Source organism: Dromiciops gliroides, chromosome 2 (assembly GCF_019393635.1).
Source record: "Dromiciops gliroides isolate mDroGli1 chromosome 2, mDroGli1.pri, whole genome shotgun sequence".
Lineage (NCBI taxonomy): Eukaryota > Metazoa > Chordata > Mammalia > Microbiotheria > Microbiotheriidae > Dromiciops > Dromiciops gliroides.
In genome coordinates this window covers 162,917,958-162,944,194 of record NC_057862.1, presented here as the reverse complement: position 1 = coordinate 162,944,194, position 26,237 = coordinate 162,917,958, and the positions used below count along the sequence as shown (strand labels likewise).

General features: G+C 35.5%; 2 protein-coding genes across 7 annotated transcripts in view; one reads left to right on the top strand and one right to left on the bottom strand.

Moving 5' to 3' along the window:
- PIGB (phosphatidylinositol glycan anchor biosynthesis class B) overlaps window positions 1-23,702 on the top strand; it is a 28,864-nt gene extending 5,162 nt beyond the window's left edge. The window contains exons 4-12 of one of the 2 annotated variants that reach the window (XM_043981941.1): window positions 290-394; window positions 2,281-2,399; window positions 3,474-3,614; window positions 4,484-4,535; window positions 8,328-8,539; window positions 10,633-10,697; window positions 20,113-20,329; window positions 22,809-22,989; window positions 23,324-23,702. In XM_043981941.1, the coding sequence (XP_043837876.1) occupies window positions 290-394; window positions 2,281-2,399; window positions 3,474-3,614; window positions 4,484-4,535; window positions 8,328-8,539; window positions 10,633-10,697; window positions 20,113-20,329; window positions 22,809-22,989; window positions 23,324-23,437 (1,206 nt within the window). In that variant the 3' untranslated portion in view covers window positions 23,438-23,702. Of the gene's footprint in view, window positions 1-289; window positions 395-2,268; window positions 2,400-3,473; window positions 3,615-4,483; window positions 4,536-8,327; window positions 8,540-10,632; window positions 10,698-20,112; window positions 20,330-22,808; window positions 22,990-23,323 lie in introns of both variants that reach the window. The other variant, XM_043981940.1, reaches the window with a different exon arrangement.
- CCPG1 (cell cycle progression 1) overlaps window positions 19,689-26,237 on the bottom strand; it is a 73,071-nt gene continuing 66,522 nt past the window's right edge. For all 5 annotated transcript variants that reach the window (XM_043981936.1, XM_043981935.1, XM_043981937.1 and 2 more), the window contains one exon: window positions 19,689-24,465. In XM_043981936.1, coding sequence (XP_043837871.1) covers window positions 24,276-24,465 — 190 coding nt within the window. In that variant the 3' untranslated portion in view covers window positions 19,689-24,275. The remainder of the gene's footprint in view (window positions 24,466-26,237) is intronic.

Sequence of the window (26,237 nt, the reverse complement as noted above, 5' to 3'; positions counted from 1 at the left end):
TAGTGATAGCAAAGGATGAATGGACTACAGTCTGCATAGTTGGAGAGTGCCCAGATTAATGACACTGCAGCTCCATCAAAGTGCTAACTTTATTAATTGTCCAAGCTTCCCATTTAAATAATAGTCTTTATATAATTCTCCGTTTTTTATGCCTTTCATCTGGTGGATTATATAAAATCTCTTAGTTGTAGGTCAAGTGTAACATTTAGGATGCCAGTTGAACCAGTCTTTTTAGCTCCTTTTTTCATTTTGGACCAAAAGACTTTTATTTTTCTTTTTCCTTTTTCAGATTTGGGTACCTAGGCTTGCCCAAGCACTTCTCTCTGCTGTAGCAGATGTGAAGCTTTACTCATTGGTGAAGCAACTAGAAAACCAAGAAATGGCAAAATGGGTGGTATGTCTTTCCCCTAAACTCTTTAAAACTGCATCTTATTTGATTGTTTCATATAGGCATAAAGAATATAGAAAAAGACCTAGAATTTTGTTACAAGTACCCATAAGCAATTTCAGTAATAATAGCTAGCATTTATATAACACTTTAAAGTTTGCAAAGTGTTTTATATTGCCAATTTGGTCCCTACAACAACCTTGGGAAGTAGGTACTATTATTAGCCACATTTTTACAGATGAGGAAAACAAATGGATAGAGGTTAAGTGACTTGCCCAGAGTCACACACCTATTAAGTGTCTGAGGCAGAATTCAAACAGGTCTTCCTCACCCTTAAGTACAGCATTCTAGCCATTGTAACACATGTATGTGTTTGTATGTATATACATATGTACACATGCATAAATTTATTCTTTTATTTCCAGAAAACAACTCATGTAATTATGTAAATGGTCTTCTTGAAACCTGTCAATACAAACAGTTTCTGCATCTCCATTCCTCTTACCCTTTCTTAAAGGAGACCTAGCCTGTTATTGCTCCTGCTAACTATTAAAAATACAATATTTTAATACAAGTACAGGGACTTTGAAAACATAATGATGATTTGAAACTTTCTTTTTCCTCCAGAAAAGCCCCCCAAACTAAAGAGCTAATTTATTATGAATGACCTGATGCTATAAACATTAACAAAGCAGGATTATGAAAACAGTTCATTGCTAGAATCAGTGTAGAATTCAGTGATTTAATGTAACCTCAGTATTAGGATTTTAGCATGCAGATGTTTCCATGTCTCAGGCAAATTGTGCAGTAATTGACTGATTTTTTTTTTAGGAAGTTTCACTGAATAATTCTTATAAAAGTTAAATCCATTTGAACTGTCAAAAATATTTTTTAAATATATAAATGGAAGATAACACTTTGGCTAGGAAATGATACATCTGAATAAATTTTAAATATTATTGTAGACACTAAGAACTTTTTCTGTTGTGTCTTCCTTTGGTGAGGAAGTACTCTAAATTTCTCCTGATTTCTATGTGATCGTTTATAAGCACCTAGAAGTGTACAACTAGTTAATTCCTAGTGATACTTTTGTAAATAATAAGTAAATTTAATTTTTATAAAGCTTTATTATTTTAAATGTTATATATTGAATCCACTTAACTTTAATTGTTGCCAATTTAACACTTACCCATCTTGAGAATCTAAACAGAACTTACCATTTAAATTAGCACATTTCAGGGTTACAAAGCAGTACTGTTAGGCCTTAAATATTTCATAAGATTATTTAGCATTCCTGTACATTTGTTAAAAACAAAGCCACGTATATTATAGATCACTGATCATAAATGAGTCAACAAGTATGTATTAAGTATGTGCCAGGCACTAATAGGTTTTGCCCTCAAATACTAATAGAATCAACATCTCTAAGGAGACATTCAGTTCCAGAGGTTTAAAAGCATTAAATAATTATCTTTACTGAATTTACATGATACAGCCAGACTTGTGGATACATAGTACAACTTACAAAAATTACTACATGGGAGCTTGTTAAATTCTTTGGGTTTCTTTTTAAGCACTGTACTTTGTGAGTTTCCACTAAATCCTAGCTCCAAAGTTTACTTCCTGTATGACCCTGGGCAAGCCATTTCACTCCTCAAGGCCTCGGTTTCTTCATTTGTAAAAGTGAGAGAGTTGGACTAGAGATTTTTGCTAGTTTTAAATCCTGTGATCTATGAATATTTGATGTGGATAATTATCTGATATCAGCTAAATGACATTTTTTAAAGCACTATAGAATTGTGTACTTATTTCTGTAAGGAAAGAGTATAGCAGGACCTTTTCATTCTCTCCTCCATACACCATTGCATAATTGTTCTTAGTTCTTCTGCCAGTTGTGCTCTTGGTTTACATGGTATTGCTGTACCAGAACACTCACAAACACCATGGAAACTGTCCTCACCATCTTTGCTCTTTTCTACTACCCACTGGAAGGTTCAAAGTCTGTGAACAGGTGAGGCATCCTATTTTAATTAGATCTTTGGTTATAATTATTGATCCCTGCTGTAGGAAACTGGAAATACCAAATAAAGTAATTTCTCATTAAATTCCTTCTCCTGATGCAGATCTGAAAACAACAAAACTGATTTCTTTGCTGTATTCACAGTAAACACGGAGATTCTCATAAAGTGTCCTCTCCCTCCTAAAACTTTTATAGTTGTTAATCTACATATGTGTTGTATTCCTTCAGTAGAAAGAACATTTTTGAGAGCAATGACTATACCATTTTTTAAAAATTTCCATGTCTAATAGTGCTTATTAAATATTTGTTGAAATACATTGAAGTGAATTATTGGTGTTTCCAAAATGGTTTATTCTTCAGCCATTCATTGTGCTGTCAATAAATTCTATAGGATTGAAAACTTTTAACAATTCACTTCCAAATCAAAATCTCTTATTTTGAAAGTCACTGCTTACACTGCATTACCTAAGTATTGTAACGATAACATTTATTTAACTTAATACTAATTTTACAGTTGTTTTGAGTACTGAAGAAAGGATTCTAAGTGTCCTTTCTCTGACAACTTTGTAAGACCTCTATCCTTTGATCAATAATGTTTTTAGAAGAGTAGTGACAAAATGAGACATACATTTTTGGACATAGCCATTGCAAGAATTTTTTTTTTTAACAAGGCATATCTGTTAAAAGGCTTTGGCTTTTCTTTTTTCCTTTTTTTTCAATTGAGGGGGGAGGTGAACCAAAAGAAAAAAAAGAGGGGGGAGGTGAAAGGAAGAGAAAAATAAATGTTTGTTTAATTGAAAGATCAGAAAGTTATAGTTGCCTTGGGGAAAAAACAAATTTGATAATTGGGTACTGGCACTAAAAAAATGGCTAGTGACAGAGGTGTATGATAGTGTGCTTTTAAGCCATATTTGTATATTTTATAAATTAGACATTAGCATTAAAACATGGGAATAACTTCTTTAACAAGGAGGAAATCTTTCATTTTCAATACCCTTTGTATACCAGAATTTGAAAAATAACCTTCAAAATATTAGACCTTTGACACATTTTATTTGTTTATAGTTTTATGTACTCATCCCTGGTAGCACTTGCCTTCATTATTCGTCCAACAGCTGTCATTCCATGGATACCTTTGCTCTTTAGACATTTTTGGCAAGAGCAGAAAAAACTTGATCTTGTTCTGCAGCATTTTATACCTGTTGGGTAAGTATCCTTTAAAACTGTCTATCAGTTTTTCTAACTTTGAATATGTATTATGAATAGGATTTTAATTATATCATCCAGGCTTACAGAATACTTTTTGAAGGCAGTGAGAAATATTGTAGTGCAAGAAAGGGATAAAAAATGTCAACACTTTAATCATGCTACCTTATTGTAAATCTGTAAGTACTGTTTACATAAAAGGTTTTTCTTTTATGTCATCTTATCTATACTTAGAATTTGCCCCAATCTGTATTAACTCCTAAATAATCATTTAAAATATCTCAATAAACATTCTGAATCAGTATTATTATTGGTAGCAAGCTTAAAAGGCATGTAAGCAAATAGTAGCATTTTTTGTATTAATCAAGGTTGTTTTGAATTCTCTTCCTGTCATCCAACATACTGCTACATCTAATCAATTGAGGATTGCCTAACAACATAATGAACATACTCTTCAGTATTTTGAGCATATCATTTATCAAGGTATTAAATTTTTCCAGGCCCCAAATACACCCTGCTCTGTTATTTTATGCCATGTTCAATCCACACTAAGACACTGATAATGTTCTGAGATATTATAAACTTTTAGGGTGTAAAACAGACTAGTTCTACACTCAATTACAACCTATTTAAAACTTAGCTTAAAAGAAAAATAGAAGAAAATATACCTCAAAATGTCAGATTAAAGGCAATTTCTCATCAGTGAAAGCTCACTGAGAATTCAAAACCATTTACTGTATATTATAGCAAAGCAGTATTAAAAGGTTTAATGCAGATGTCTTAGGAAACTTTAGAGTTGTAAATATTTTGTTTTTAGTAGATTCAGAATAAAGCAAATGATCACTTTTTTATTTACTTTTTTTTTCCAGGCTAGTCACTTTGGGTTTTTCTTTGATAATTGATCGCATATTTTTTGGTCAGGTGAGTCTAAATGTATTAGTAGCTATTTGAAATTTAGTACAATCAAACCTGAATCAACCAGAATACTCAATTATAATTTTTTTCTGCCTTCAACTTTGAAGACAAAAAAGGGGAGGATATAAGAAAAACAGCTGATATGGACTTGCTTTAAAAAAAAATAACTTCCAAAGTATGCTCTAGTGGCCAGTGCAATTCAACCTAGTAGTTTATAATTTAACACAATTCCTGCTCAGTAGATTTAGCAGTCTTTAGTTGATGAATCAGTCAGAGATTTTTTGTTTTTAGCAAAAAAAAAAAGGTTGAAATTAAAAGATATTATTTAATAATTTACTTGTGCAGAAAATTAATCAAATCACCTCATCGCCATTCTGATTAATAAGAGTTATTAGATTAAAATAATGGCATCTGATTATTAGTCATTTACTTTCACTTCCTTAAAAACATCAGGTATAGCTGTAAGAAAGCCCAATGATTCCATTTAGTTAAAGTACACGGTGTATCTCCATACAAAATGATCCTCAGTCCTCTGTAATCATTTCTACAGTAACTACAACAACACAACAGAAAAGGGGATGGAAGCTGCTGAAATCAGTTTTTAGATTTCCTTAAAGACTAATTTGACTGTTGGTACTCTAAATAGATCTTTTTCTGATATCTGAATCAACATAATACTGGGCTAATGAAATCATCTTAATCTTCACATTTTCATGGAGCTAAACATAACAAGAAACTTCATGGGATAGTTAATAGTCTAATACTGCTATGCTTCTTATGAGCATTTGCAAAAACACTGCCATGAATATAACCATAACTTGTGTACCAACATATGTTGCAGATGTTGAAGAATAGAGAAATTCTACAAAAAAATTAAAAAGACCCTCCAAATTAAGCCAATATATACTTTAATTCACTTCAATGCCAAAGTGGACCCATGAGAAGACAGCAAAAAATACATTGGAAAATAATGACTCAAGATTAAGAAACAAAGAGGCCAGGGGCTTGTAAACCACAGAACCCCACATATGATGGATGCTTCATTTAAGAAAAAAATCAGGAAGTGGTAGATGTTTCTTAAATTAAAATGATTAAATTTTAACATACAGGAAACAACTATTTAGTGATGTGGGTAGGAGTCTTCTGAATCAATTAGCAGTTTGACTGACTCGTCAGGCCATCAACTGAGTAAAACAAAGGTCAAAACTCATGTTAAATTAGAAGACAAAAATTAAAAGAGCAAACAGCAGACACCTTCCACCTGACCTCCTGAAACAAGCTTATTAATGGGAATTGGAATCATAAATGGAAATATAAATTAAAAATGGAAAATGGAAAAAGGACATCAACAATGACTCTTTCACAGTTTCCTAAGGAACTTTAACCCAGTGTTAACTAGTCACCACAATAAGGTGGACAATTCTAGAAACCACATCAGCTGGGGAAAATGCAATTTCTTTACAGGCAGAGAGATTGGGTAGCCAAGGGCAAAAAGAGGTTTGGAATATAAACTTATTTGTAAAATCTTATAAAGGCTGATGGCTTGAAAGATTATGGGCAATATCATTTCATAAAACATTGAGAAGTAAAGGGAAAAGCAAGTCTACAGAAACTTTGGGAACAGACTTAAGGAAGCCAAATCATCGCCAGTGCATTTAAGGGTGAAATTGGGAGGAGGAAAACAGATGAAAAATGGGAAAGTTCATCAGGGTTTCAGTAACCAACTTATTTCCCCAGCAGTGATACTGAAACTACAGCATTCAGACTCAGAACATGGTAGTCCTTGAAATGCTACATTAGAGTATAGAAATGGCACTAATGGAAACAGAAATGGAAAGAAAAGCTCTAACAAACCAAATATGCAGAGAGGTTTGTGCTGGAGGCAACACAGTATTGAGGGTGTTGAGGCATTGAGTCTTAAGATATCAGGAAGAAGACAATACTATATGCTGGGGAAAATCATAATCATTATTATTACTGGGAAAAATATGACTGAGACTTTATCATCACTATGGAGTCCTATGCCTACTTTTCCATTTCTATAAAATTTAATGAGAATAACCTGCACGTGTGTTGAGGACATCCCTCATAAGGCATAAGGAGGGGAAAAGTAGACTTTTGTGCTGATATTCTATAACAGATGTCTTTATAGACAAGCAATAGTCTGGAAGATGAAGAGAATATAAGATCTTGTTATGCTTATTATCTATTGACTATTAAAAAGTATTTCAATTAAATGAAGCAAAAAAAAAATATTTCAAGGAAGCAAAACACTTTACCTTAATGACTCTCCTCCAATCTTGTGACTCCTAAGCAAATGTTAAAATTATACAAGTTTTTCTAAAAGATGCAAAAACAGAGATAACTTTGTTCAGCAACACTCTGGTATCAAGGGAGGTCATAAAACAGCTGTATGCATGCCAAAGATGCTGGACACTAGCATGGAATATGTCCAGAGCAGAGACCCAACAGAAGAGAGATTACATACAGATGATAAAGCTTTCTAGATGCACTTGTGTTGACTGCATCAAGTTCAGCCCAACTATTCACACAATAAAAACCCAGGGGATGAAAGATGCTTATTTTTCAGACTGATATAGTACATATATCTTCAACACTATAGTAGATGAAAAAGAACCTAACCCAAAATTTAATAGGAGGAAGATAGTGGACTGGATTTCATTTGTGAAATTGTATAGTGCTTTTAATGACCCCAAGCTTCTCCTAGACTTTTTAACGTCAATATTCTTTAGAGATGCTATTACTGCCAGTCATGGAACTGTGGATCAACCAGAGTACAACAGAGAGATGCCTGATGAACATGAATATAATGTAACATGTTACCAATGAATTGTGCACAAGAATGACATAAGTCATTTCATCAAAGATGTATAACCAAACCAAGAGGTGGGCTGATCCTATAACAAGGGATATCTGACAGATGGAAAGCCCACACACGTAATGTCAAGACCCATAGAAGATTGCTCCCCAGCTCATCAGGTGGACCACACCTTTGGAGGATTTATGGGAGGATATGGACAGATATACAAGATAAGGAGTGGATAGGTTAGGGCAGCTAGGTGGCACAGTGGATAAAGCACTGGCCCTGGATTCAGGAGGACCTGAGTTCAAATCTCAGACACTTGACACTTACTAGCTGTGTGTCCCTGGGCAAGTCAACCCTCATTGCCCCACCAAAAAAATAATAGTGGATAGGTTGAATTCTTCACCATGGAAGAGGAAATACCCATATCAATGAGAACACAGATCCATAGAAGTGTGTGTGTGTGTGTGTGTGTGTGTGTGTGTGTGTGTGTGTGTGTGTAAGAGAAGCATATTATTTCAATATATGGTCTAGTGAGATATAGAAACATCTCACTAGAGCATTACTAAATATTAATTTTACAAATATTAATTTAGGAATCCACTAAAAATTGTAAACCTAGGCAAAATTTTACTAATTTTGACTAATTAATGCCAAAATAAGTGTGCTTGTATACTCTGAATCTTTAAAGCACTATTTTCAAAATGGCACATTGGTTTTCAGGCCAGAAAAATAAAGATTATGAAAACAATAATAGTAAAGAATGATTTAGTTATTATAATAACTAGGTATAAACACAGGACTGCTTTTTGGATGCCAGCATTCTAGAAACTATTCATTCATAGTTTTAAGGTATTAATAGATGAACTTGATACTTCACACTGGTCAAGATTGTATTAGATCCTGAAATGCTCAGGATTCATGTAACTCTGATGTTATTTCTAACTCCTATTTTTTTCCTTCAAATATTTCAGTGGACATTTGTTCAACTTAATTTTTTGAAGTTTAATGTGCTAAAGAACTTGGGTAAATTTTATGGAGCTCATCCATGGCACTGGTATGTGTGTCAAGGATTCCCAGTTATCTTAGGCACTCATCTACCCTTCTTTATTCATGGATGCTTCCTAACTCCGAGGAGATACCGGATACTGTTAGTGGCTGTAGTATGGACAGTGCTGGTTTATAGGTAAGATTTTATTTTTTCTTGCACTATCTAAAAATAAAAACAAGGGAAGAATGTGCTCAATTGTGTAAGTGAATAAATGCATCATCTTTTAACAATTCGTTAATGCTCAGGTTATTCATGGATTGTTTAGTGAACCAGAAGAGATTAATTATTAAATCATTTCCTAATGCTATTTAACAAATGAGGGCCCCAGAAATGAAAAGTTTCTTACCAAAGATTGCTCATTAATTTAATTGAAGTTTCTTTTACTGCCTAAAATCACAATTAGCATTTTGTAATATGGAAATGCTCATAAATCATAATAGATATCAGAATTAGAGCATAATGAAAAAGAAGCTCATTGCCAGATTTTCCAGAGGGATGAATTTTTTGTTCAAAACAATTATTGAAAACCATGTACAAAGTCATATTGGGGCTATGATTTTTATTACTAGTGGAAGTACACACACCAATGAGCTTTAGTGTATTCAAATGTAATATCTGGAACCCTTACACGTGGGTACCCTGAAAGCTACCTCAGATCCTACGCAAAAGTCCCCACTGATATGTTTCTTTACCAAACAACAATAAAGCCATTTTCTTAAACAACAAAGCAAATAAGTAACAATCATTATTTTTCCCACCTCCATACACATGGGTGCCCCTTTAAGGCAGTTACATGGCACAATGGATAGAGTGGTAGGCCTGGAGTCAAGAAGATCTAAGTTCAAATGTGTCTTCAGACGTTTACTAGCTGTGTGACCCTGGACAGGTCACTTGTCTGCCTCACCTTTTTCAGCTGCATGGAGATAACAGCACATACTTCTCATAAATCTTGTCTCAAATGAGATAACATTTGTAAAGCACTTAGCACAGTGCCCGGCATAAAGTAGGCTCTCAATAAATGTTTGTGTACAGTGCCTCCAATGAGAGGGGGCACACTTAGGAAATAAATGTGACCAGAGATTATAGGATTATAGAATAGGAACTGAGGCCCAGACAACTTAAACTGCTTTTCCAAAGTTACCAGATCTGGTACTGAACCAAAGTCCTTCACAACAAATACTACATTTTCCCCACTATACTATTGCTGCCTCTCATACCTTGACTGAACATACACATAAGGAATGTATGTGGCCAGAGAACACGTGACATGGGCAGCTCACATCTCTAATGCTGCTGCATTCTGTATAATGTTCTGTGGACACAGAGCAACCGCTGTCCTGTCAGACATAACAGCATACCTGCCAGAGTGCTTTTCGATGGGCATCATTGCTGCTATTGCTTTTTGCTGCCATCTGCTGAAAGGCAGAGGGGCCTCTAAGCTCTTTTAGGCCTAACACCCCATGCCTGACCTGCAGTGGTTATTCCAGCTATTTATTCTATGTAAGATATGGACACCAGCCAGCCACGTTTAACTAGCCAGGTTCAAACCTGTCTTCTGAATATACTTGCTTCTGTCTCACTTGCTACACACTGAACCCTAAGGTACTATGTTTCTGGTAGGACATTGAGGTTTGTTTTTTTTTTTTTCTATTTTTATAATACCATTTGTGGTCGATGCACATCCCACCCTAGGGGTAACACTGAAATGGGTTGGATAGAGTTGTTAGCTCTGCTAGTAAAAAAAAGTTACTAACCTCTCTACAGAAGAATTGCTATTTTAATGTAGAAAATGTAAAAAATATACAGTGCATGTTAATTTATATGCTATGATTCTGTTTCTAGAAACAACATGTTAGTTGATAGAATGCTGGATGTGGAGTTGGAAAAACCTGTGTTCAAATTACAGTTTTAGACATTTAACTAGATGTGTGATCTCAGCTAAATCACATAACCTCTCAGGAAATGAGGTGGTTGGATTCAATAAGTTTTAGGGTCACTTCTAATTCTAAAAAAAAATCTGAGCTCCTGCAACATTTTTTTCCAACTTTATTACAAAGTATTTTGTAATTCAACATAAACACAAAATGCTTTTCATATTGATAATTTATAATTGGTTTAACAGAATTATGATTTGTTTTCTCCAGCATATAAGCACATTTATTCCTCAATTTTTTATTTACCGTACAAAAGAATATATAAAGCCTTCTGTAATATTTGTTTTGTTACAGCTTGTTGAGCCACAAAGAATTCAGGTTTATCTATCCAATTTTACCATTTTGTATGGTATTCTGTGGTAAGTACTTTAACTTATTATGGAAACTATCTTTTATCTACAAAACTCTTAACAAGTCATGTTTGGCAAATTCCATTGAACTTTAAAATATTCCTTTCTTTTTAGCAATGAATATAAATTACCTTGGTTTTGTTGTTCAGTCATTTCTGACTTTTTGTGACCCCATCTGGGGTTTTTGCGGCACAGATACTGCAGTAATTTTCCATTTTCTTCTCCAGCTCATTTTACAGATGAGGAAACTCAGGAAAACTAGGATAAGTTACTTGCCCAGGGTCTTATAACTAGCAAGCATTTGAGGCCAGATTTGAACTCAGGAAAATGAGTCTTACTGAATTCAGGGTGCTTTATTCTATCCACTGTGCCACTACCTAGCTGCCCCAGTCCTCTTGTTTAACACAAATTACTGGGCATGCCTTCTTATTACTTCAGTATTATATCAAATCAGAATAGCTTTGCATTATCATCTTGTGCCTATATCTCCCAGTATCCACATACACACATATCTATATACATATACAGAAAAGATACATGTATATTAATCTGAAGTTTATTCTTATTTCATTTGGTTTGGTTTGGTTTGGTTTGGTTTTGTGGGGCAATGAGGGTTAAGTGACTTGCCCAGGGTCACACAGCTAGTAAGTGTCAAGTGTCTGAGGCTGGACTTGAACTCAGGTCCTCCTGAATCCACTGCACCACATAGCTGCCCCACTCTTATTTCATTTTAATGAAGTATTATCATCTTGTAAAGACTATTTTGATTTGATAATAATGAAGTAACAGGAAACAGTGTTCAAAGATTAACTTGTTTTTAGCAAACAAGGGATCTACACACACATAGTATACATAAACTAGCTAGTATCTCTTAACATGCAACTTATAAAAGTTTATGAAATAAGGTTCTCACCAAGAAAGAACAAAAATATACACATTGAGTTTTGTTTTGTTTTTTTGTGGGGTTTTTTGGTGAGGCAATTGGGGTTAAGTGACTTGCCCAGGGTCACACAGCTAGGAAGTGTTAAGTGTCTGAGGCCAGATTTGAACTCGGGTCCTCCTGAATCCAGGGCTGGTGCTCTATCCACCGCGCCACCTAGCTGCCCCTTGAGTTTGTTTTTTAAAACAAGTTTAAGCCAAGATTTGTTTTCATAAAGGAAAAAAAACCCTTCATATTAAATGTTGTTGGAACCTACTTAAAATGCTTTTCCAACACAAAGAAACACTTATTCTCTCAAGATTAAATATAATGCACATTTGTAGTTTTTAAAATGATTCGCTCCTTTGGTCATATTTAAATAAGCACCTGAACTGTTTGGATTTATCTATAAAACTGCTTTTCACTACAGTTTTCTACTGGAGATTTAATACTTGCTTTGCATGTGACTTGTTTCCTGTTTTTAAATGATTTTATTAATTGAAGCCTATACAAATTATTTTTATAAACTAGGAATAATTCCCAACTGGTTTATGGGTTTTTAAAAAACCTAATGCAAGGTTTTCTTCAGAGTAATTATTTGTCCTCTTTTGATCTTTTGAAAGAAGAAAAGCACTTGGATTAGGAGTTGGGGAGACCAGATTAGGCAGCTATTATGATCAAAACTGTTTTTAAAATCCTGGACCAGAATTAAATTGCCTCATCTATGCAACAGCTCAGTTAAGAGGTCTTCAGAACTCATTCTGACAAAGTCTGACAAATTCTCCTATACAGATATAGAACTGTTAGTGTTTGTATGTACATTGTGACTGCAAGTCATGAACTAAATCCACAAGTCATCATCAGTCCAACTTATTAGTTACTTTTCACATACAAATAGAGTGACCACTCAGAAGCCCCTACCGTAAGCAGATGTATATCTTCTTAGGACCTATGTAGAGATTTGCTGATTTGGTGGTCTATTTGCAAAGGGTCAAACTGACCTTATCCAAATGTGGTTAACACTAAAACTGACTTGTGGAGTTTGGATGGTCTATTAGGATTTTTGTTGAAACCTACCCAAGCTGCAAAGCTCACCTGCATAGAATGTGAACTTTGACTAGTCGGGAATTAGAAGACAGATGGAAAGACAGACCCATCCCTTCTCTAAGAGGAGTACTTTTTATCCTTTCTCCTTGCTTCTATTCTCTCGTAAGTCACCCATGCCCATAGGCACCTGTTCATTTATTCCCTCACACCTGTTTTGCTCAAGAAAAATTATAGTCTGTTCAGACTATAAAAGGGTACATATAGGAAGAGGCCTGGATGCTGGGCATAAAGGGTTTATCCCCATGTGTTAGGTAGGCCCTTCTATGGAAGTGTACCTTTTTTGAGATAGGTGGCTTATTTGCAGAATAGAATCATTTAAAACCATTAAGATCATATAGCTCAGCTCAGACCTGAGATAAGCAGAATAAAGTTCAAGTGAGAACTAATTCAGACACAGTGTGTTCATCCTTGAGTTTCTTGGGTTCTTCAAATTTGGTCAGGGCTATTTGGGCTTAGATAGATATATAATATAAACACACAGAGACACATCACTGTACATCTATGTCAAGTGAGAATTTTATTGTTTTTGGCCAAAATCCATTCTAAGACTTAGAGCATGCATGATCTTCAGAATAAGTTATAGCATTAGAACAAGTTTCTAAGCATGAAAATATATAACATTTCAGAGGTAATTTCATAAAGAGAACCATTTGACCAATAAAGCATCATGCTGATTTACCTGTTACATAAAATAGCTTCAATTCTGAAGCAGCCAAGACAAAAAGGGAGCTTCTGAAAGTTACAGGTATCTTACCTTTTCCACTGTTAATTTTTTGTTACTACTAAGAAACTTCTGGTTTAAATATATAAGGAAGAATAAGAAATAATATAGACGATCCTTCATTTCAGGAGCTTTACAAAATACATATGGGGGTGGGGCTAGAGGATATCAGTGATATCTTGCTTTTGGATAATAGCAGTAGGCATGGTCTGGAAACAGATGGCTAAAGGCTTCCCTAAACTTAAGAAACTAAGATTGCTCAGTTAAAAATATCTGTAATAAGCTCTAATTACCCAGTAGCATCTACAGAACTTTGTGTCTAATATAGGCAGCCTAGTGAGCATACTTTGTGTGTGTGTGTGAGGCAGTTGGGGTTAAGTGACTTGCCTAGAGTCACACAGCTAGTAAGTGTCAAATGTCTGAGGCCAGATTTGAACTCAGGACCTCCTGAATCCAGAGCTGGTGCTCTATCCACTGCACTACCTAGCTGCCCTGAGCATACTTTTAAAAGATCTAGTTCTAAGTGTCTGATTTTGAAACGACCTCCAGGTCCTTAGTAATGGGATATGGTTGAAGCAGCATAAAACCTATATAAACCCAGCACTTATTTATTTCTTTTTATTTTCCTTTTTGTTTTGTTTTGTTTGGGGGTTTTTTTGCGGGGCAGTGGGGGTTAAGTGACTTGCCCAGGGTCACACAGCTAGTAAGTGTCAAGTGTCTGAGGCCAGATTTGAACCCTGGTCCTCCTGACTCCAGGGCCAGTACTCTATCCACTGTGCTACCTAGCTGCCCCGAGCTGCACATCTTTTGATTGCTCTTTCCTCTAATTTCTCAGAACCCTTTGCCTAGCTGTTTTTCCACTCATTGTGGTTCCCTTTGCATATAGCTATGTGAACACATAACTTTGCCCCCACTATACTTGAGAAGGGACTACATTGAATCTGTCTTTATATAACCAACAACTTGCACCACATCCCAATGCCTTGCATTTAGTAGTCTTAATAAGCTATTTGTTGAATTTGAATTGAATTGAATTACTACATGAACATTGGATCTAACTGGTGGAGTTAGATCTGTCCACAACATAGTGGACAGAGAAATAAAAGGCAAAAGGATATTTTTTAAAATGAAAACTACTTTTTAAGGTTTCTTCTTTTTTTAAAGTCTGTATGTTGTTCCAGGCTCACTCCACTGTGCCCAAAAGAATGTGGGATACTCCTTTGTTTTAGAATTTTCAGTAAGTACTGAACAGCTAATTAATTGTCACTATCCTACTGCTATAATTTTTGTTATTGCCAGATGGTGAGGGTACTTGGGATGAAGACTGATGATGAAGAGGTGGAACTTTGTACCTGTGAGACAGGACCCTCACCACCATCCAAGTCCTGTTAAGCAAATAATCCAAAGGAGCTCCTGTGAAACATACATTCCTGTAACAGGATGTTGAATCTCTCCAGGGGACATGGCTCATACCTAAGGCTTTCGAGAATCAAAATAATAGACTTTTAGAACTGGAAAGGAACTTAAAGAGATTTTTTTTTTTAGTGAGGCAATTGGGGTTAAGTGACTTGCCCAGGGTCACACAGCTAGTAAGTGTTAAGTGTCTGAGGCTGGCTTTGAACTCAGGTACTCCTGACTCCAGGGCCAGTGCTGTATCCACTGTACCACCTAGCTGCCCCTGGAACTTAAAGAGATTTTAATCACAATTCTGAACATGAGCAACTTCTTTAATCTTTCTGAGCCTCAGTTTCCTCATCTGTAAAACAGGGATAATTGTGTACTGTTTACCTAACAGAGCAGTTGGGAGCAAAGCACTCTGTATAGTATAAAGCATTATGTAAAGGTGAGCTATTAGACTTTCAGAGTTTTTTCATTCATCCTTTTTTCTCTAGTCAAAGGAAGTATGTTTCCTCCTTATGAAAGCTAGCCCATGCATGAATTCCCATAATCATGTCACCTTGCACCTCCTCAGGATTTTACTTCATGAATCATCATTCATGTCCTGCATCACCCATCTTTGCCCCTGTCCTGCTCCCCCCTCCAACAAAAACAAATAGGCTTATCTCTCCTCTCCAAAGAAGCAAAAATCTTTCCTAGTCTCTTTTGTCTCACAACTTTCGCCCCAACTTTCCATTGCCCAAACTTCTTGAAAGTGGTTTACACTTGCCACTTCCACCTCAACAGCCATTCATGCTTTTAAGTACCTTGCAGTGTGGTCCCTGCCCAAACCATAGTATTAAAACTTCTCAGAGGGCACCATTGACTCAATTACAAAATCCTTAGAACTTTCTGTACCTCCCAGCAGCACTTGAGATGGGGGATTTCCCCTTCCTCCATTTCTAGAAATTCTGCCACCCTGTTATTCGTAACATTACACCCTCCTGGTTCTCCTATCTCTCTGGCCATTCCTTCTGTCTCCCAGCTCTTCATTCTTTTTGCCTCCTGCACCAAATAGATGGGCATTCTTGAGGTTCTTTCCAATTCTGAGATTCTCTATTTTTTTCTTTAGCTGTTTTCTGTGAGCCCATTCTTTTATAATCTCACTCACCCCTAAGGATTTAACTACTTTTCTATGCAGGTGTCTCCCACATCAGTTATCTCCATCTCTTTCTTCCTGAATCCAGAAGCACATTTCTTAATGACTTCTAAATTCCTTCATCTGTATAAATCTGAAATATTAGCTCCAAGACCTGTTTCTCCTCCCGATTTTCATATTTTTTGGAATGGCATCACCATCCTATCTTCATCACTTAGTCTTGAAATCTTTGTGTCATCTGTCCCCTTTTCCTTTGCCCCACAAATCCATTTAGCTCCCAGATCCTTTAGATTGAATTGTTTCTTCTGTTTTCCCCTTCTAAATAACTACTGCCCTTGCATTGTTGCATTCCTATGGTCTGTTGAATTTGATGTTCTTCCCCTCCTTTTTTATGGTATCAAATTTCCTTGGCTTCCATGATCTTCTCAGGCTCCTTTACTAATTCACCATCCTCCAACTTCACTAAATGTGGGTTCTCCAAAGTACTGTCAAATCCACTTTATTATACACTCTTCCTTGGCAGTCACACCTATTTCCAGTTTGTAATCCCCCATATGCAGATGACTCCCAAATCTAGCTCCTGTTCCTCTTCAGAGCACATTCCAAATTTCCAATTTCTTGATGGACATCTCTACCTGGAATATACTGCTGACATCTCAAATTCATCGTGTTCAAAACTGGATCATTATTTCTTCCCAAACTATCTCCTACTCCAGTTTTCCTGCTTCTGATACTACTTTCCTTTCAGTCATCTGGGTTCAAAACTTGGGAGTCTTCCTTTATTCTTTCCTGAGACTCCCCATTTCCCCCCCACCCATTTGGTAGTTGTTAAAGATCTGCCATTTTACTTCTGCAGTATCTCGTCATCTCCCCTTTTCCCTCTGTATTTATTTTATCATCCTCTCCTTTTTATCTAGACTACTCTAATAGCCTCCTGATGATCTGCTTCTCCTTTCCATTGCATCTTTTACTGAGTTGACAATAGCCTTATAACCTTGGACAAGTAACTTAACCTCTGAGTCAGTTTTTCATGTTAAATGAGTTAGACTAGATTCTTCCAGTCCTCAAATTCTTTATCTCATGGCTGAATCTGTATTCTGCCGTTTCAAGCTATGACTGTTCACCTCTACCTATGTTACTGTAACTAAGCTCACCCTGCTCCTAGTAAGACATAATCCATCTAGAACTGAGATGCCACCCTTTGGTGATAACATTTAAACAGAGGGTTGTGCCTGTGGATTTTGTATAATCTCTACATATTTGCATTTCTGGTATTGGTTGCTTGTTTGAATTTTACCAGTTTTCTTCCCATGAAGTCTCTCTTAAATTTCCCTTTAAATTTGGATAGGAGCTTTTAAGACTTACACACGTTAAAATAAGACCATAAAGTGTGTGTGTGTGTGTGTGTGTGTGTGTGTGTGTGTGTGTGTGTGTGTGTGTGTGTGTGTGTGTGTGTGTGTGAGTGAGAGAGAAAGAGAGAGAGAGAGAGAGAGAGAGAGAGAGAGAGAGAAACATTTTGTAATGGCTAATTAGAGAAGAAAAAAGATTCTGGGCCATATACTCTTTTAAATTTGAAAACTCCAGAGCAGAAATGAGTCACAAATAAATGTTAGTGCCACTAAGTTTGAACCACTGCTGATCCTACAAAACCATTGTAGGGATATTAGTTAGAATTAGACATGCACAAGGAATCGAACAGTTTCATGTAGTGAATCAAGGACCAGCCTGGGGGCCTAAAATATCTGGCTTCAAGTCCTCCCTCTTACACAGGCACACACTAGCAATATGACCATGGGCAAGTCACTTTAGCCTCACAGACAATTTAAGTGATTTAAGTGACAAGAGGAGTTGCTGATCTGCCTTGATTAAATTTATATCAGGGAATTCCCTATGCCAATGAAATCTCATGTTCAGGCCAAATATACATGTATAAATATAGGAAATCCTTGGTATTACAGATGTGTCTTCTCAAATAAAGGAAGCCTGAGCTATCTAGAATCAAGGGAAGAGGTAGAGGGGAATCTAAGGTATGAAGGACCATGTTATTTCTATTACATTCAAAAGTTAGCAATTGGTGTATATACCATTTTTGCTTTCAGAAGTGGTGGTAGGACTAGTTTTACCTTGCAAAAAGTTGGCACTTAATTGTTTAAATGAAGCAACTGGAGACTAGAAAGACTTGCTTGCCAAAATGATTAAGCTGAAATGAAGTTTGGCTGAGGTTTTCTGCATACTAAATGGGCCCCTACATCTCAACTCTGCCAAAAGCATAAGTGATTTTTCAGTGGTATATCAGTTGCTACCAGAGCAGAATGGCAAAGTTTGGCAGAGTTCTTCCCCAGCTTTCATTCCTTGTCTCCTTAACAGCCTAAGTGTCCAGAACCTTCATGCTGTCAACCCATCTAAATTTCTACATCTCAACTACCCTCTAGCCTATGCCTCTCTCATGAAAGTGAATCTGAGTAGAAGTTCTTAACTGGGACAGGGGAAAATGAGGCTGTGAAAATGGATGGTAAAAAAAAATACATTTTAATTTCAATATAATTTTCTTTTTAATTCTGTATTTTATGAAATTAAAAATGCTGTTCTGAGAAAGGATTCATAAACTCCACCAGACTGCCAAAGGAGTCCATGACACAAAAAAGGTTAATAATCTGTGGACTAAAAGCATGTCAGTGAGCATTAATTAAGTGCCTACTCCATGCCTGGCATGATGCTAAGCATTGTGTGACCTATAGGTTTAACTTATATATTTGCATCCCAAATGCATCTGTCATTGTATAAATATTTTTGCATAAGAGTAGAAGCAGAGTATCTCATAATGCCTTTGGTCAAGACAGGCAGACCTGCCTTCCTAGCCGTTTGTATTTTCCCTAATAGATCAGCCAAGGAGTAAAATGCATGAAGCCAGAATTGTTAAGATGCATCTAACTGAACCTCCCTTCCCCCCCTCCCCTTTCCTCCTTCTTCCTTTGCAAATGTTTCTACAAAGTCATCCAGATTAAGGAAGTTCTCTTATACCTCGCTGGACTAGATAATAATGTTATGCAGCTATCCAGTTGTTGATTTTTCCACTTCTGAAGATAGCTTGCTCATGGTGTATTACAGCCTAGAACAGGACTTCTTAAACTTTTCCCACTTGCAACCTCTTTTTGCCAGAGAAATTTTTATACAACCCTGGGTATCTATATATCTATATCTATATATAAAATAGGTATACATAACCTTTTACTGTTGCCAGACTTTTCACAACCCCCACATGCAGTTACACTACCCACAGTTTAAGAAGCTAGGCTTTAGAAGTACCATCATGTACCATTTAGAGATCTTTACCTAGGCATCTAAAAACTTGGATTGTATTTCCTCTGAAAGAATTAAAGTGAATGGTTGCCACTCCTAGTCAGTAAAGCCTTTCCTTTTCCTTTGAGAGGAGCCTTATAAGATAAGCACTGAGAAATAGTTTGATTCAATATAAGGAAGAGATTCCTAGCAATTCAAACTATCAGAATTGAAAAGGACTGCTTTGTGAGGCCTTGGATATCCATTACTGAAAGCTGGACGGCCATGTGAGAATCTGTATTTTCAGTTTGGACAAATGGCTACTTTACAGAGTGTTCTGCCTAGGATAGCATTTGGGACTTCATGCCAGACTGTGTAGTGGACCTTCTTTATCTATTAAGTAGACAATTTGGATATAGGATGCATCCCAAACACAAATCATAGAGATCATTGATCTTTATTGAACATTGATAAAATTTTCAGTGCCCACAAGGGACATTCAGTAGTTACAATACTCACAGGAGACTGGACTAGTATTTCTAAAACCCCTTTTCCACTTCTTCTGAGCCTATGGGATACAATGGGTTTCACACACAAATATACACAAAGATAGGTAAGCAACTGCACAGCTTGATGCAAAGATGATAAAATGAATAAATGAAGAGGTAGGCTTGAACTAAATGATAATAGGTAGAGCATTAGGAAATGATAAAAGACATGATCAGGGCATCCTAGCAAATCTTTAGAAAACAAACCATTAAATTCTCAGTAAATTAACGTTATTAGTTACCATCACAACATACACAACCCCCCCCCCTTAAATATTGTCAATAATTTGGGCTCATTTTGTATATCCTTCTAGGACATTCTTTAAATCACTTGAAAACCTGGAAGAAACCAGCACTAAGTTTTCTGTTTTTATCAAATGTGGTCCTAGCCCTCTATACTGGTTTGATTCATCAACGTGGTTCTCTTGATGTCATGACTCATATTCAAGAACTCTGTGACAACAATTCCCTTAATCAGTCTTCAGCCTCCGTCTTTGTAATGATGCCTTGCCACTCTATTCCTTATTACAGGTAACTAAATTAGTTCAATAATGGCACTACTTTAAAGTGTGGTTTTTTAAAGTCCCTGGATATAAATTTACTGATGACCAAATGATTTTTTAAATCTATTTAAAACATTTATTCAGATATATTAGTATTGATCCTTAACATAAAAAAATAAGTCAAACTCTGTCAAAGAATAAGGCATTCCTAATGAAGTTTAATAGCATTTAAGATCTTGTATTTTTAAACTTATTTTCAAATAACTTTTCTTAAAATTCAATATAATTTAAGCAAAGAATAATAAACAACTCTAGAATGTGATGTGAAATACCAAAATAAAGTAGCCCATCCATTCAAGTTTTAAAATAGATCCACATAACTCTGTACCTATGTCCCCAAGAGGTCAAGACAACCATAAGTTACTGGCAAGAGGTCACCAGTGTTGGAGTCTGAATTTTTTTTAGTGTGAAAATTTAACCACCTAGGATACAATGATGCACTCCACCTGACTTAAAAGAAACCATCCTTCAATAACCCCAATTTTGGTGAAGCATATATGTCTATGTCTGTGCTGCTTTTGGTGTCTTGGTTTCCACAGAAAGTGAGAGATATGGCTTCCCTGAAATTCAAGGCAAAGAACTGGTTAATAACTCCCATGCCTTGCTATCTTAGAGACCCTTTGGAGTATACCTTAGACCTTATCATCTTTTTAAAAATCCCCCTTTAAAGATTAGAATTCTGAAATTATCCCCTCAGTTTACAATCTCTTTTGTTCCTTCCATCTCTCCAGCTACCTTGCATCTAGACCCTGACCTTTGTCTTCATAGTGACTTCATTTCTTTGGTCCCTCCCTCTTCTCCTCATCCATCAGCCCTATTCTGGCTTTACTTCTTTCTCTTCATATTGTTAATCATAATTCAGCCATTTCAATATGGCAGTGTTTTTTCATGTTCAAAACATTTGCCCCCTTGTCTTTCCACTTTCCTACCATATTAATCCCTAACCTTAGGCCAATATTAAGCACAAATAATAATAATTATGAAGAATAGCTAAGATTTACATATTTAAGGTTTTCAAAGTACTTTACATATATTATCTCATTTGCTCCTCACAATAACCTTGTGAAGTGAGTGCTATTATTATCCCCAAAGGCTAAATGATTTGGTGACTTGCTCCACTAAAATTAATGCAGTCTTAAGTTCACCTAGGCCGCTACAACTAGATAGGAATCCAATCATCTTTTAATGAGTCCATACTACACTCTTCACAATAGTAATTCCAAACTACTTCCTCTACCTCCAGTCCCCAGTTCTCAACAAACAAGACCATGCATGGTAAGTCCTCCCCACAACACCTCAAAATTTCTAATTTCACTCTCTTCTTCCCTTAGGTTGAAAATGAAGTGACTTCTTTTTGCCAAGACTTCTCCACTGGTTCCCTTGATCTCATCCCTTCCCCTCTTTCATCTTAAATCTCTCCCTCTACAGGGTCCTTCCCTCAACACACTTGCTTAGGTTTCCTTCTAACTTAAAAAAATTTCTCCTTGACTTTTCCATCTACTATTAACCTACCGTTCTCTCTCATTCTCAAGTTTAAAGAATATTGTCTCTATTTATGTCCCCACCACACTATATAAACTGTTTGCTTTACTATAGCTCTGTTGATGACTTTAATTGCTAACTGTCCTTTATCCAGTCTTCATCCTTCTTAACCTGCTTTTGTCCTTTCTTAATCTTTCCATTTTCTTCTCTGGTTCAGTCTCTTCCTCCCTCTAGATATGGGTATCCTTCAAGGCTTTGTCCTTCACCCTCTCCTATTTAGCATCCCTTAGCAATCTGATTCACTCCCACAGCTTCAAGTATAATCTATGTTAAAATTACTTTATTCCCATTTCCTCACATTGCTTTGCAAATGTTTGAATTGTTTCCCCTTTCTCCCATGAGGCAGGAATTATAGGAGATTTCTCAAATTATAAAAGTCAATAGGAATAGTGATTTAGTATTATAAAAATTTACAAGCAATTAAAAAAACATGGCTTATATAACAAAGTACACCTGTGGTATGAAATTATTTCTGCATTATAATATCACTAGGGCTTCTTAATTCACTGAGGAATTGAGGTTTAATTTTTACTTTCACAATTTAAGAAATGAAGATTGGTTAAATCCACCTTAGATTGCATGACAGATAATTTTTATATGTTAAAGGATTTTTTGTTGTTAAATTGCTCATCGATTTCAATTTGCATTAAATTAAACCTAATGTTTGCTTGAAATGAAACTAAGGGGAGAATGAGGTGGGGAGGCTTATCATTTATAACTATTAATTTAGGTTTCTATTGTTTTTTTTTAAATAAATAAAACAACATAAGACTTATTCTGGGCTCTCCCAAGCTTAAACAAAGCCCCAGTTTGATTAGGCCATATAGCTTATAAAATAAAGCTTAACTTTAGGGCAGTTTCAATATTCTCCACATTTTTTATCCTTTTGATTTTTTTTTCTTTAGCCATGTACACTGTCCACTTCCAATGAGATTTCTTCAGTGTCCCCCAGACTTGATTGGAAAGGAAAATTATCTTGATGAAGCAGATAAATTTTACTTAAATCCATTAAGCTGGCTAAATAAAGAGTTTTCCAGTGATATATTATTGCCAACTCACTTAATCATCTTCAGCGTTTTAGAAGAGGTGAGTAAAGATGAAAGAACTTTGGGAAACTGCCAAAGGATGTTAATCTCAAACTCCCACTCATGCAGGTGGTATTTAAAGGCACTGTCATACTTCAACCAAATCACTTTAACCTGGCTTTTTTTTTCCTCCTAACAAAAATCAATCCAAATCCTTTGAAGTTCATTGTTTTTATCAAATAAACTGATTTGCTAAATTTGTTATTGTAATTTAGAAGTTGTTGAAAAAGACAGATTAATGTACTTAAGCAACTAAAATAAGTTTCTTTAAAAATCTTCAATTCAAATGTGATCCCATACTTAAAGTAACTCTTTTATATATTTTACATTTATAGGAAATAAAGACCTTTCTAATTACAAATGGCTACAAAAGAACTGCTGTTATCTTCCACACTCATTTGCCTGAAGGCCGAACTGGAAGCCATATATATATTTATGAAAGGAAATAAAAATTAAGTCAGCAGAAGATGAAATTTCAAAATGTACTATTTCTTGGAGAAATTATATTTACTTGTAAAAATATGAAACCTTTTGGATTTTTTTAAAAATTGGGACATTTTATGGAAAAAGTAAACAACAACTATGAGCCACTCTTACCAAGTGACACTATATGATCCCCTTTAGATGAGGGAATAATCAAAGAAATTTTCTTAGAGCAACAGTAAAATCACATACTTAACATTGCTACATTGTCAATAAAGACCTTTTTCCCCATGGTGTAGTTTTATTTTTCCTTCTACAACATTCAGATGTGTAAGAAATTTCAAAAATGAACAAGTCAGCAAGCTCATTAAGAAGGCAGCAAATTCTTCACAAGTCAGTGGGCTCTTGAACCCAAAGAAAAAACAAGAAGCAAGTTTATAAAACATTAACAGAGATGAAATTCCATCACAATGTATTTTTCCAAGGCAGCTCAACACCAAAGTTAACAAATATCAGTGTTAATTATACTTTGTCATATATAACTTGAGCTTGTCTTACCTTAAAACGAAAGGAAACTTCATTTCATGCACAAAACCTATTGCATGCCTGGCTTCCCTAATGGTAAAACTACAACCAAACTTATTTCCATTGCCAAAAAGTATTCAGCAGAGCTAAACTACAAAGAAAATGCAAGTTAGTAAGCTTTGACGGATGCTTTTGAGTTAACAGTGTAAAATTCACCAAACTGATAATTAGAGATGAAAGACATTGACTTCTTGGTAACTTCAGTTTTAGTTTTCAATACTGAACAGAGTAGAGAACATCCACAATTCTCTTAAAGTTATCTAATTTACTTAATCATGTTCAATATTTTGGGTCAAAAGGTAACTGCCCCAATTCTATTTCAAGGTTTGCCGTGTGTCTTCCATTACTTCGACCATGTTTATGCCATTTACCTTCCCTCTTATAATGCTGTGGCTGAGGGTACTTCTGCTCTTGTTTTCGATGCCTGGAGTTTTCAATATTAACCATACGATGCTTTTTATCAGGGCGACTGAAAGCAGTAAACACATTTTTTTCTATGTTAGAAAAAAATTTCTTTAAAATTAGGGAAAGAAAATAAAGATTTTTCTCCATTAAATTTTAAACAACCCTCTGAAAAACTATTAAAATCAATTATGTCTTAAGAACTTTCTCTAGAAAAATTAGCCTTGAAATACCCAGTTTTACAGTAATATTAAGTATATTTCTTCATGAATATTGTTCTAATACCATTCTTTTAGGCCTCCTGTCCCCTCCCTGTATAAATTCATCAGAATCTCCAGAGTGTGAACTCGGCATATATGCATGATTAAAAATAGAAAAAACATCTAAGTTAGTGATTTTTAAAATTATATCTTCTTGGTTTAAATGAGGATTTAATGAAAAAGTAAAAAGGAGAAAATCTTAGTTTAAATCATCAACAAATGACCACACGGCCCCAGAAAATAGCTAAGAAAATGCAGCTCCCTCTCTTAAAGACACGAGAAACTATGGGTTCAGGGAGCAGAACATTGCATCCACAAATTAGGCTAACTGGTAAGTTTTGCTGAACTGTTTCCCATTCCCTCCTTCACGTTCTTTCTTAAAAGGAGCTATTTCACTGGGTATTAAGGGGGAAGGATATGTTGAAAGGTTATAGTGATACAAAAACAACCAATTTTTTTTAAATCTAAAAAGGATATGTTAAAATTAAGTAAAACTACTAATTCTTAAGAGAATTACAATTTTATTAATGGGAAGAATATTTTGTGCCTGGATTACTCTGATAGCTTAAAAACTCTTCTACCTGCCTTGAATCTCTACCCATTGTGATCCTTTGAGAATAATCTTTCCACAAACAACCCTCTCACTAATGTTTCTGCTTTAAGAATCTGGCTCCTTAATGGACCAAGTCCCAAGTTTCTAAGCCCGTTGTTTGCCAAGGCTCTCCACTGACTGATACCTAACCAAACTTCTCTCTCACGACTTCCCAACACAAACCTTCACATATAGTTAACCTATTTTTATGAACCATACTCACACTCCTACTACTATGTTTTTTAACTTTGTCTTTTCTCTCCTCATTTAAGTGCAAATTCTTCCTCTATAAAGCCTTTCTTAAAATCTGGTCCACATCAATTTCCTCTTTATCTGAAAATGTCTGTAGTACACATACTAAAGACCTAATTTTTTAAAACCCATAATAAATCATTTATATGTCATTTATTCTCCCAATTAGATTAAAAGCTGAATGGCAACAGTGCATAGAGCACTGGGCCTGAAAATCAGCAAGATCCAAGTTCAAATCTTGTCACTTAGTAAGTGTGACCCTGAGCAAGGCACTTAACCTTTGTCTGCCTCAGTTTCTTCACTTGTAAAATCAGGATAATAATAATAATAATAATGCCTATTTCCCAATACAATTGGAATAAGAACTAGGTGGTGCGGTGGGCAGATTGCTGAGCTTAGAGTCAGGAAGACCCAAGGTTCAAATACAGTCTCACACATTTACTAGCTGTATGACTGATGGCATGTCACTTAATCTCTGTCTGCCTCAGTTTCCTCAATTATAAAATGGAGATAATAAGTAGTACCTACCTTCCCAAGGTTCTTGTGAGGATCAAATGAGAATATTTGTAAAGAGTTTCGCATAGTGCCTGGCACATTGTAGGCATTTAAAAAATGAGAATCCCTTCCCCCTAAAAGTTCTACGATATTGGAACCCTGTGTTCCTGTGTAACCTAAGGTGCTAGGCATACAGAAGATGCTTATAACTATTTGTTGACAATATAAAAATTGGAAGAA